The 13572-nt window shown below is 34.2% G+C and overlaps 1 protein-coding gene across 8 annotated transcripts in view; it reads right to left on the bottom strand.

Annotated features, from left to right (window-relative positions):
- The window catches only part of LRRIQ1 (leucine rich repeats and IQ motif containing 1), a 245779-nt gene that overhangs the window by 210543 nt on the left and 21664 nt on the right, over nt 1-13572 (bottom strand). For all 8 annotated transcript variants that reach the window (XR_004176138.1, XR_004176137.1, XM_021922651.2 and 5 more), the window contains exons 9-10: nt 7908-8060; nt 6446-6596 (exon numbers count right to left, since the gene is read on the bottom strand). Coding sequence is in view for 6 of the 8 variants with exons in the window: in XM_021922651.2 (XP_021778343.2) it covers nt 6446-6596; nt 7908-8060 (304 nt within the window). In the remaining 2 variants the exon portion in view is untranslated. The remainder of the gene's footprint in view (nt 1-6445; nt 6597-7907; nt 8061-13572) is intronic.

Raw genomic sequence — 13572 nt, 5'->3', positions numbered from 1 at the left:
TTGCCTTAAAAAGACTGAAGCATTCACTATTCTCATTCACTTAAATGCAAATAGTCTCAACCAAATAAATATGTACATTAATATTTTCTAATAAAGAGAATAGAGTTAACATTACATATTAACTACTGTGATAACTATAGCACAGTAAGAATTAGAAACAAATTAAACTTGAAACTATCAACGTGAAATATTGTGGTATTGCTTCCAATTTTATTCACCTCCTTAAGAAATATTATAGCATGGAATAATAACTCACTAACTTATAAACACAAATCTATCTTTGTGTCCCTTCATAAGAGTTCTTAGCATCAATATATCACTGAAAGACAAAATCTATGCTTTTCACTTAGCTCAACCAGAATCTCTAAGCAGTTCCTGAAGATGAAAAACAGACTCCAACTGCTCTTCAGAAAATCTACTTTCTCATGTATACTGTTCTCACACTCAATAAATACAGTGTTTTCATTGTACCCAACAGACACCAAAGAAGTCTTTTACCTTGTTTGCTCTGTATTGCATGCACAGAGATACCTCAGGTTCATCAATTAATACCATGGCAGTTTTCACATAAATCTTGCTGATATCCTATCGCAGAAAATCCATTACTTACAAAAAAAAAATTCCATACAGCACTGCTGGCAATGAAAACGAAGTAAATGGGAATTGAAGCATTTCTTTTTTACAAACAGCCTTTTTTTTCTTTTTAAAGTTTGCTTCAGTGTGTGCCAATATAGTAACATACATTATCAATGCACTTGCCTTCACTCCAACAACAACAAAATTATTTTAAACTAAAATTTTAAAGTAAAAATATTTGTGTCAAAACTGTCAGCATTTCCATATGGGAGAAGTCATAATGATCCCAAAGCAGCAGCAAAAGAACGTGGGCAAATAAACACATTAAAGCATATTATATATTATATTTTCAAAAGTGTGCCTTGAAATGTTTGCAAAATAAAGCTTATTTTGTGAAAACAGCTATATTTTACCCATATTTTAAAAAATAAAGGAGATGATGGTGACTGCCTAGATCCAATGCTCCCAATACCTCCTCTAGAAATCCATAAAGAGTAACAAAATAAAAAATAAACACAACTTACAATTCCAGTGTAAGTGGGAGATAAGGAAATTACAATCCGAATTTTTTGTAAGTGAGGTAATAGGTATCTGGGACCAACATAATCCAGTTGGAATCCAGACTTGTGCGAGGGATAAGTAAGAAGTAGAGGTGCCCAAGTGATGGCAGACCCCTCTATTGTGAACAAGGTTTTCTTCCAGAAAGAAGGAATATCCTGAGTAGGATGACAGAATTAAGACCAAATATATAAGGTGAATTAATAAACGCAAATGGTTATAGCTTATATGAGAAAAAAATTTAAACTTGGAGCAAAAAATAAAACCTAAATCTATACTGTATAAAAATAAATGTCTAAATTTGATTCAAAAGGTTAAAAATAAAAAAGACGGCCAGGTAGGCAAACACAGATAAAAATAAATCATATCAGACAAGGTAGAATTTAGTTTCAAAGGTATTAAAGAGAAAATGAAGGAAACATAATAGTCAAAGCTAAAATTTACAATAAGGATAATGCACTTATAAAATTGAACGGCAGCAACATTCACAAAACAGAAACCAAAGGATTTACCAAAAAAAAAGGCTGATTAATAATAAATCAATAGCAGGCAAATTCACAATAACTCAACTTCCTCAGTCCAAAGTAAATCAAGCAAACAGAACACCTTAAGAAAAATTATCAGTAAGGTAGATCTTATACTTATAAAACAAACTCTTTATCCCAATAATAATAATAAAAAAACCCTGCCTCCTTTTCAAGTACATCTAAAACATTCATGAAAATTGACCACATATTAGATTAGCAAGAGAGCCAAAATAAGTTCCAAAAAGAGAAATAGCACAAAAATTATTCTCCAGCTATAAGGCAATAAAACTAAAAAGAATCAACAACAAAAAAATGATCTTTCTATATGGAAATTTTAAATCTTAGATAAAAGATTTTTTAAAACTCTAAAATTATAAAAATGATGAAAATATCTACATGTCAGAAGTTACAGACTAAGCACTGCTCAGAGGGAAAACTATACATTTAAGTATTTATGTCAATATGATTAAAAAGATTTAAAAATAATTGAATTAAATATTTAACTCAAAATAGAAAAGAACAGCATAATAAACAGAAAAGAAAAAGCCAAGAAAATAGTATTATCATGCATTTGTGGTAAAAGTACTAAACGGCAATGATATGGTTTGGTTGTGTCCCCACCCAAATCTCACCTTGTATTGTAATAATCCCCACATGTCAAGGGCAGGCCAGGTGGAGATAACTGAATCATGGGGGAAGTTTCCTCCATACTGCTCTTGTGGTAGTGAATAAATCTCACAAGATCTGGTGGTTTTATAAATGGGAGTTCCCCTGCACAAGTCCTTTTGCCTGCTGCCATGTAAGATGTCCCTTTGCTCTTGTATTGTCTTCCTCCATGATTTTGAAGCCTCCCAGTCATGTGGAACTGTGAGTCCATTAAACCTCTTTCCTTTATAAATTACCCATTCTCGGGTATGTCTTTGTCAGCAGGATGAGAATAGGCACAATATATATAAAGGGAGTCTGACACTATCTTCCTAAATTATTGATATCTTTTGGCCCATTGATAAAAATGGCAGGAAATTAACCTGAAGATATATCTGATTAAATATGAAATTAAGTAGATGTTATATTCATTATGGTAATGTGGAAGATTGGAAACCATTCAATATCCATCAGCAAGACAAAAATGGGAAAACTCTGGTCATTTCACACAATAGAAAATTAAGTAGCTATGGAAAAAGAATTATAAATTCCATAATAAGTTGTCAAAAGCAAGATAAAGAACAGTACTTAAAATATGCTACATTTTGTGAGAGGATTAGCATACACACATGTATTTCCTTAGATATGTACATATATATAGATGCACACATATATATGTTTTATATATTATATATGTACATTTTATACAAAAATTCCACATATAAAAGTAAACAGGAGAGAAGAGTGAAAAGGACAGGAACTAAAGCACAATATCTTCAGTATGCTTTTTTAATGTAGTTTTTATTTTGGAATCATGAATCTGTGTTACATATAAAAGTTAAACACAATCAAATGGGAAAAGTGAATTAATTTATCAAATTAGTAGAAAACTAAATTATCAAATTTATAACCTAATCCCAAAGATAAAATATTTCAAATGATTTTATAACATACCATTTTAATCATATCTGTTTGGGATAGTACAAGGACAAAAAATGCAAAGAAATCTTAAAATTAGTAAGTTATATTGTCAATAGTAATATTGGCATTGTTGTTTTGAAGCTATTTTATGGATAAGATATGGCACGTGGTTATAATAACGTTGCCACAAACCATGGAATATAGTGGAAGAAAATATGAATACAGCTGTAAGTCTAAAGCATATTTGTTATCCTCAATTCAAGTTCACAAAACAATTAGAGTATCAAAATGAATAACAGAGCAACTGACTAAAATATTCTGAGCTATAAAAATGTATATTTTCATAAGTATATTGAGAGAGAGAGAGAAAGGTAGAACAAGTAGTAAAACAAACTAAATAAACAAACCAAAAACAAGTTGGCACCACTGAAAGTAACTAGGGTCACTAAGACTTTAAGAGTTTGTCAATACAATAGTAAGCATTTAGCCCTGACTTTATGCTACAAACCATTTCGGGATAACAAAATAGTTCTAACTGATTAAAGAATTCCAGCTTAAAAGCTGTGGAAGAAATGATCAAATAGAAAACTCTCAAATCACATCCTCTGCTGCATTAATTGATCCAGGTCATATTAATCAATGGATGAACATTAGATGAAAGGTTGATGGCGAACTTTATAATGGAGTGTTTAGGTTATCATCAGCTATACCCAACACTCAAGTGTAGCATCACTAAAAGTAAACTGTCAAATACTGTATGACTGCTGATGTAATCAAATATAAAGCACAGAACACCACCTATGAAGAATTCCTGCCAAAGCAGCTTACTTTCAAATTTAATCAAATCTTTTTTAACTAACTTCAATTTATAGAAAATATAGGGTTTAATGAAACAATTTCAATAAAACTAGAAAAAGTAAATGGACAAAGCCTGAGGCAGGACATTCCGTAAGACAATTCACACAGGTTCTACAACAAATCAATGGAGGGGGAAAAAAAAAGCCGTGAGGACTGCAGCAGATTTAAAGAGACTTCAAAGTCCTAGATAAATGTAATATATACTCATTATTGATATTATGATTCCAATAAACCCAGACACTTAGGAAATTAGAAAAATTTGATTATGTACTATCAGTTGATACAAGGGTTCATTATTAATCCCATTAGGTGTTATAATGCACTGGGGTTAAGTAAGAGAGGGCCATATTATTGAAAACTGTCTCCTGAAGCATGAAGGAATGGAATTACATGGTCTGGGGATCTGCTTTATGAAAGAAAAAACGAAATCAAAACCCCAAAAAAGTAAAGATGAAGCAAATGTTTAATATAACTAATGGTTATATGGAATTTCCATGTATTATTCTACATTTATAAATGTTTGAAATTTTCCACAATAAAAAGAAAAAACAAAATATACACAGAGAAGCAAAACTAAGAGTAGAACCAAGACTAAACACTGAAATTAAGCTTACTACTGTTCCCTTATCTATGCCCATTCTACTCTGATATTTCAGTCTAGATTAGACTTTCTAATGATTATAGGATTGAAAAGGTGGACAGTATGGTATCCTCCGGGAGCCCAATATTTCAGCCATTTGTACCATATCAAAGTAAAGTTTTAATCCAGTTCCCAACTTTTTGGCAATCCTTGATTTTTCATTAACCATTATTAACCCTCTACCAAGGCCCTTGAGAATTTCATAATGAATAAAATAATAAAAAACAATAGAGGAATTCAAGCCAGGAGGTGAATAATACAATTTTTACTTTAGAATCATCATGCTGACAATAATGCAGAAGTAACTTGAGTTTCATTTCAGTGGGTAGAAGAGGGAAGTTGGGTAATAAGAGGTGAAGGCAAACACAAAACATTCTTTCTTTCCCAAAACTTGACAATAAAGGGGAAGAAGAGAGGGGAGGCAAAGACAGAACTCAATGTGAGGTAAGAGGAAATGTTTTTTTGTTTTGTTTTGTTTTGTTTTTTGTTTTTATTTTCATTTAGAGATGTGAGAGAAAGGGCACAGCAATAGAAACACTTTGACAGAAGGCTGATGAAAAATAATGGAGTAAGGTCCAGAAGGGCTGATGGGAATACTTATAGAAAATAGGACTAGTTGACTGTAGTGGTACATGTCTGTAGTCCCAGCTACTCAGGACACTGAGGTGGGCAAATCCGTTGAGCCCAGGAGTTCGAGACAAGCCTGGGCAACGTAGCAAGACCTTATCAAAAAAATAAAAATAGATAAATAAATAAAAAATAAAAGATAGGCCGGGCACGGTGGCTCAAGCCTGTAATCCCAGCACTTTGGGAGGCCGAGACGGGTGGATCACAAGGTCAGGAGATCGAGACTATCCTGGCTAATATGGTGAAACCCCGTCTCTACTAAAAAATACAAAAAAAACTAGCCGGGCGAGGTGGCGGGCGCCTGTAGTCCCAGCTACTCGGGAGGCTGAGGCAGGAGAATGGCGTAAACCTGGGAGGCAGAGCTTGCAGTGAGCTGAGATCCCACCACTGCACTCCAGCCTGGGCGACAGAGCGAGACTCCATCTCAAAAAAAAAAAAAAAGATAAACTTGGGTCCACAAAAAAATTGCTAAAACAAAAAAATAAAAGGACTGGTCTTTAAGTAAGAAAAGAGATTTTCATTGCTACCTATATAAATTATAAGACATAAGGAAGGAAGTCAATATAGTTACATAGATATGCAGATATAGCTCTGGAGGGACTGAGAAGTTTAGGGAGATTCAGCCTGATGAATCTTTCATGTAGATTTAGCAACTTTATCTGAAGAAGGAAAGATTAGTCCAAGTGATGTATGTAGCTAATGAGAGTGGTGATGAAAAAGGTTTACCAGCAAACAGTTACACCAATTGCTGAGGCATTTGGGAAGCATAGGATCCATAAAAATATCAAGGCACAATATCAAGGTGTTATATTCCCGTAGAGCTCAGATCACTATTGGATGTAGGAAAAGAAACAGAGAAGCATATATACTAACTTGGGGGGCTGCTAACAACTACAGAGTTGCCAGTGATGGGAGAGCATATTCCCTTTATAGACATTAAAAATAATTGAATTTTTCTAATCTAGATTTTAAAAGTATAACATAAATAAAATATGCACATTTGTGATGGCGGCCTACTCTTAAAAAGGAATAAATAAAACAAAATAGATTATGAGAAATAAATGTTTAAATATTACAATTTCATTGTGCTTACCAATTCGAGTAATTTTATTATGTGAAAGTTCAAGACATTGAATATTAGTGCAGCCATCCAAACCATGAAGAGAAGTCAGTTGATTTTTATTAAGAAGAACAACACAGAGATTTTCCAGATTTTCACAGTCAATAGCCTCAATACGGTTTTCCTGAAGCAAAGAACAAATGCAATTAGTTTTACTTCAATGGCTTATTAATGAAATATTTAAAGCTTTCAAAAAGAGGAAAGATGAGATAGGATCTCCAAATTAATATCTGAATCTTTAACTTCTAAGATAACCCTGAAAACTGTTATACTATTTGGATGAAAATATTAAGTAAACTAATAAATAATTAATTTTTAATGTATTAAATATTATTGTTTTAAAACACAGAGGATAACAAAGTATTTTAAACAATATAAATTTTAAAAAGTGAATATATTGTCATTCTTGTTTCTCCCATCTTGAATGGGAATGGCTACTGTTGTTAATCAAGCCGTGTCTCACCATTGTATGTGGGGTGGCAGTAGGAAATTTTTAATTTTATATTGCAGATATCTGAGTTGAGCTGGCTTCACCTCAGTGGATGCATCCAAGGAACTGGACCTGATGAGCCTCCTCTTCACCTGGATCTGATTTAGATGAGAAAAGCCTGTGCTTCAAGCTTGAGCCCGATGCCTTAAGTTAATGATACTTTGGTGTATTTGGGATATGAACGTATTTTGCATGTGGGAAAGATGTGAATCATTATAAGCCAGAGGATAGATTTTAATAGACTGTTACTTTGGTAGCTCCCAGTAAACATCAGAAACCAATATTTACATATGCATACAGTCCCCTTCCACATGACCTCAGGGCTTAGCCAATAAAACATTAGCCAACATGATGTAAGCAGATGTTTTATAAGCACTTGCACACTGCAGCATGTCTTTTAGGTTCTTGAGATCCTGCTCTTGAGAAATACCCTACAAACTCCCTGGAAAGAAGCCCCAGATAACAGAGAGATTCCCATCTTCCCGGCAATTCTGCCAAGGTAGTAGACATATAAGGTAAGTGATTTAGGACATTGTAGCTCTAGCTTCCATCTCACTGCAGTTACATAAGAGACCCAGTAAATACAATAGAAATCAGAAAAAATGCCCAGCCAAGTTTAGTCACAATTAATGGCCCACGGAACCATGAACAAATAAGATGATTGTTGGTTTAAACTACTAAGTAATATAGTCATTTGTTGTGCAGCAAAAGTAATGAAAACCATAACCATATTAGCTACAAAAAGAGATAAGTCATTTTAGGTCATATCATCCAATAAACTTCCCTCTCTGCTTCTCAAAACTTTACCATACCACTTGATCTCTTCAGGCTGAGTTACAAGTTAGTTTAGTAATTGTTTCTTCAAAAGTGTCATTTCTGAAATGTAAACATAAATCCATTTTACATTTTATTATAAAATAAATAACAGTAGGACAGAGAGCATACCTGTGCATCAATGTACTTAAGTTTTTTACAATTACTCAGGCTGTGCAAAGAAGTTAATCCACAGCGTTGAAGGGATAGAAACTGAAGATTTGTACACTCTGCCAGTGTAGAAAGAACACAGCCTGGCAAATCTTGAAATGTAACTGTTGTAACCTAGAGGAATCAAGAAAATTGGAGTGTACAGTGTTATTTAACAAAAATGAATATAAACAACATTAGCCTTACAAAACTGTTTAGAAAATTCATTTAAGAAAAGTAATACTGTATGTTGAAGCCTATGTTTACTAACAACTCAATTTGCTAAGCTATCTGGTCTCTTTTGTTCCCCACATACAAAGACAAAATATTGTAATCATCTATGACAAATTCAAGCCCAAAGGTAAGATACATAAATGCAACAACATAATCATGTATTAGCTCATTCTCTGTTTTTTCGCCAATTTTTGATTTTTAAAGTGGTATGGACTTCAAATTATACTATACAGCTACAGTAACCAAAACAGCATGGTACTGGCATAAAACAGACACATAGACAAATGAAACAGCACAGAGAACCCGAAAACAAATTTATACATCTACAGTGAGCTCATTTTCGACAAAGGTGCCAAGACCATACATTAGAGAAAGGACAGTCTATTCAATAAATGGTGCTGGAAAACACTGGATATCCATATGCAGAAAAATGAAACTAGACCCCCATCTCTTACTACACACAAAAATCAAGTCAAAATAGATTAAACATACTTAAATCTAAGACCCCAAACTATGACACTGATTTTATATATATATATATATATATTTTTTTTTTTTTAATTGGGGAAACTCTCCAGGACATAGGACTGGGCAAGTATTTCCTGAGTAATACCCTACAAGCACAGGCAACCAAAGCAAAAATGGACAAATGGAATTGCATCAAGTTACAAAGCTTCTGCACAGCAAAGGAAACAATCAATAAAGTGGAGAGACAGTCCACAGAAAGGAAATAACACTTGCAAACTATCCATCTGACAAGGGATTAGTAACCAGAATATATAAGAAGCTCAAACAACTCAATAGGAAAAGTCTCACAATCCAATTGAAAAATGGGCAAAAGATCTGAATAGATATTTCTCAAGAAAACATACAAATGGCAAACAGTCATATGAAAACGTACTCAACATCACTGATCCTCAGATAAATGTAAATCAAAACGACAATGAGGTATCAATTCACCCCAGTTAAAATGGCTCATGTGCAGAAGTCAGGCAAATGCTGGAGAGGATGTGGAGAAAAGGGAACCCTCCTACACTGTTGGTGGGAATGTGAATAAGTACAGCCACTGAGCTACCATATGTTCCAGCAATACCACTGCTAGATATATATCCGAAAGAAACGAAATCAGTATATTGAAGAGTCATCTGTATCCTCAAGTTTACGGCAGTACTCTGCACAATAGCCAAGATTTAGTAGCAACCTAAGTGTTCATCAACAGAGAAATGAATAGAGAAAAACAGTACATATACACCATGAGTACTATTCAGCCATCAAAAACAATGAGATCCTGTCATTTGCAACAACATAGATAAAACTGGAAGTCATAGGCCAGGCGTGATGGCTCACACCTGTAATCCCAGCACTTTGGGAGGCCGAGGCGGGCGGATCACAAGGTCAGGAGATCGAGACCACGGTGAAACCCCGTCTCTACTAAAAATACAAAAAAAATAGCCAGGCGCGGTGGCGGGCGCCTGTAGTCCCAGCCACTCAGGAGGCTGAGGCAGGAGAATGGCGTAAACCTGGGAGGCGGAGCTTGCAGTGAGCCGAGATCGCGCCACTGCACTCCAGCCTGGGCGACAGAGCGAGACTCCTGTCTCAAAAAAAAAAAAAAAAAAACTTCAGATAAATAAGACTTCTAGTTTCAAAATCATTTTAGGAATTATTCACAATCTAAAGCAATTTTGAAACAAATTTATTTTTAATATTTTTTTCAGAAAGAAAATGTACTCATCAATTTGTATGGAAATAAATTCTATGTACTGCCTAGTTAATCTGTAACAAACGGATATAAATTCTGTAATTGGAAAACTGGCGCTACACTAAAAATGAAAACATTATTTAGAATTGAGCACTTAAAAATTGAAAATTCAACAACTACAACTGTATAGTAACAAATGCTACTCAGCATTATAATTTATATTATTCAGCGTGATTTAGTAACATGTTGCTTGCAAACAAATATACAACCACAATTAAGTTCTAGTTATTTATGATTTGGCAATTTCTGTCCTTTAATCTTATTATCTATTCTGCTACAGTATCCCTGTTAGTGGTATTTATTTTTGAATATGAGGAGCTTCATATTTCCTCCTTTAATTGAAGCCCTTTTCATTGAATATTTTAAAAAATCTTTATAGTATAGCGATATATTCCCTACTCGACCACAGATTTTTTCCGAATATATGAGATCAAAATAAATTTTTGTATTAATTTTGTATTAATTTTTGTATTAATTAATTTTGTATTAATTATAGAGACAAGCGCCACATATATAAAACCACTTTATGCTTCAAAATTAAGGTCAATATAGAATTAGTAATCATATGTGTTCATTACTGTACGGTCAACTTGAAAAACAGCAATTGGAGCACAATGGATTTGGGTAAATGTTTCTGAAATAAATAAATGAATGAGCTTCCCTAGCCTGTGGCAAAACTCAACTGTATTTATAGCACTCACACTTCCTTTTTCTTATAATGAATTATGTAAAAACATTTGAAAAAGTTATACTTTCAGACTCTCATGACTTGAGAATGAACTATTCCACCTATAGAAGCTATGAAACACTCATTATATTTTAGTAACAGATTCCAAATCAATTTTCTACTTAATCATCTGTATTTTCCCAAATCCTTTATGGCCCATTGGACATAAAATTCCCTAACACAGCAATATACTTTTTAGAGATTTTATTCTCAATTATTCTTGAGTTCAACCTAAGAAGTGTCAGTCATCTATGGTAAATGTAATTACAAAAGTAATGCAAGCAACAAGTCTTTTTTTTTTTTTTTTTAACTTTTTCAGAATATTTGTTCAGTGGTCCAAACTCAAATCTATTTGGCAGGGAAAAATAATATTGTTTTAAAAATCAGCTGCAAAGGGACTGAGTCCAACGTTTGACTAGTGGCTTGAATAGAACAGCTACAAAATAATTTCAGGTAAGTCATGTATCATTCCAATAGCAGTTCATCACAATTTACTTTGTATAAGAGAAGTGAGACTTCTTGATCTAAAAGTTACTAAGCATCTAAAATATTATTATGCATGTATGATATAAAGCAATATTTAAAAATCCTTAAGCTCAATGCCCTTTTTTGTGGTAGTTATTACTTAACACAAGTTACCATTAGTAGCAAACTGCGAAAAATAAAAGAGAAAATAGTTAAAACATTTAAAAATTTAAAATAAAAATATATTCATTACCTATAATTATTGCTCTTTAGTCTTCCCTTCTGAGATATTACTGCATATAACCCAATGGTCTAGTATTTTCAACTTTAGAACTTTTTTGATGAAACAAGCTATTAAGCAGCCCTCAAAAACAATCCATTTGTCCTTCTCTTTGCTTGCTTGAGACCCACATTTAACAAGTGATATTAGAAGTCCTGGGCCATGTTCATTACATACAGCATTTTAAAACTCAACGATCCTGTATAATAGATATTGCTCTTCCAGTTTGTGGAAGACAAAACTGAGGCTCATACAGGTCAAGCACTTGCATAAGGTGACACAGCCAGTAAATGGCAGAAATAAAATTAGAAACAGTCTTAACATAGAACTTAGTAGCCTAATAAGCTACACTTCAATAATTTTACATTAATTTCCTCTTCAGTCAAGATACTTTATCTAAACTGTGAAACTGGTAATAATGAGGAGATAAGATTAACATTCAATTGCAGTTCTTTTTTTTTTATTATTATACTTTAGGTTACATGTATACATGAGATACATATGCAGAACGTGCAGTTTTGTTACACAGGTATACATGTGCCCTGTGCCATGGTGGTTTGCTGCACCCATCAACCGGTCATCTACATTAGATATTTCTATTGGAATTCTGTATTCATCCATTTATTCATCCCCCCACCCATCAATCCTATAATCAGGTAATGAAAGTCATTACAGATAGTTCCTGTAAGATTGTTTAACACAGAATTTTAAAAAAATTTTATGATGGTGTGAGATCAATAGACATTTAGTTGAAACCATACTTCAAATTTTGAATTTTGATCTTTTCCCAAGCTAGCAATATAAAGTATGATAATCTCTCACAATGTCAGGCAATGCTAGGGAGCTGCAGCTTCCAGTCAGCCACACGATCATAAAGATAAACAACAAATACCCTACAGTGTACCATGTTACCAGATGATTTTGCCCAGTTGTAAGCTATGTAGGTTTTTCTGGATGTAACTTCATTGTAACTTGAGGAGTATCTTTATTTGCCTGGCAATGTGTAGAGAAGTATGAACAATGTGTAAAGAAGTATGTCTTGAAGTCTCAAAGTAAGAGATTAACGTAAGCAAAATGAATGCATTACTGGGAGACAATAAACTTATTCTAAGCTTATCTCCAGAAGGACATCCCAATGATGGCGGTGAGCGGTCAAGATAAGGACAGAGATCTGAAGCTAAAAGATCAGAAGGTCAAAAAGAAAGTGAGCCATGGATCAGTAGTAACAGTGGTGAATAAAGGCACCACAGTAAGCTATCTACGGAACAGATTCTTTACAGGAGTTGTCTGGTAACAAAAGGGACATTTCTTTTTTTTTTTTTTTTTTTTGAGACGGAGTCTCGCTGTGTCCCCAGGCTAATACAGTGGGCGATTCAGCTCACTAAGTGAGCCACCCGGGTTCACGCCATTCTCCTGCCTCAGCCTCCCTGGAGTAGCTGGGACTACAGGTGCCCACTCACCGGGCCTGCCACTTTTGGATTTTAGTAGAGACGGGTTTCACTGCGGGTTCTATCTCTCCTGACCTTGTGATCCGGCCTGCCTCAGCCTCCCAAAGTGCTGGGATTACAGGCGGAGCCACCGCTACCGCCACAAAAGGATATTTTCTGGCCTTGGCATCTATGGCACATTCAGCCACCTTTATACTGTCTATTTGATGCTTCAAAGCCAAATCAAAAGCTTCAGATAGTTGCTTTAAGAAGTGATGAGAGGATTATGGTGCCCTTTAGAACACTGCTACTCAGATTAGTCCATTCACCAGCACCAACATCATCATTTAGAATCATTGCAAGAATGGAGGATGGTGGATCAGCAGACCTATTGAATCAGAATCCACATTTCAACAAATCTTCAGGTATTCTATAGATTTTAATAGTTTGTCAGGCCTTGCTCTGAAAAGTAAAAGAAAGTTAATTATCATTTTATGTAAATTGACAAGCATTTGAAAGAAGGAACAGAGAGTGAGCTGGAGAAGAAATGCCAAGGAGAAAGAGATTCACACACCTTAACTTCTTTCTCATTGGACACAACAGATACCTACAAGAAAAGGGAGGAACACTACTGTTTCTATAACTTCATTTTCACTTTTGAAGCAAGTACACTGTAGGCATGAAGCCATCACTCGTGCCTAGCTTTAACAGATATTCATGAGGAAAATTAAATAATTGCTAATGTTATCATATTG

The sequence above is a fragment of the Papio anubis genome, chromosome 9 (assembly GCF_008728515.1).
Source record: "Papio anubis isolate 15944 chromosome 9, Panubis1.0, whole genome shotgun sequence".
Taxonomy (NCBI): Eukaryota; Metazoa; Chordata; class Mammalia; order Primates; family Cercopithecidae; genus Papio; species Papio anubis.
Note: the sequence above shows the minus strand (reverse complement) of the source record. Positions and strands in the feature narration are given on the sequence as shown.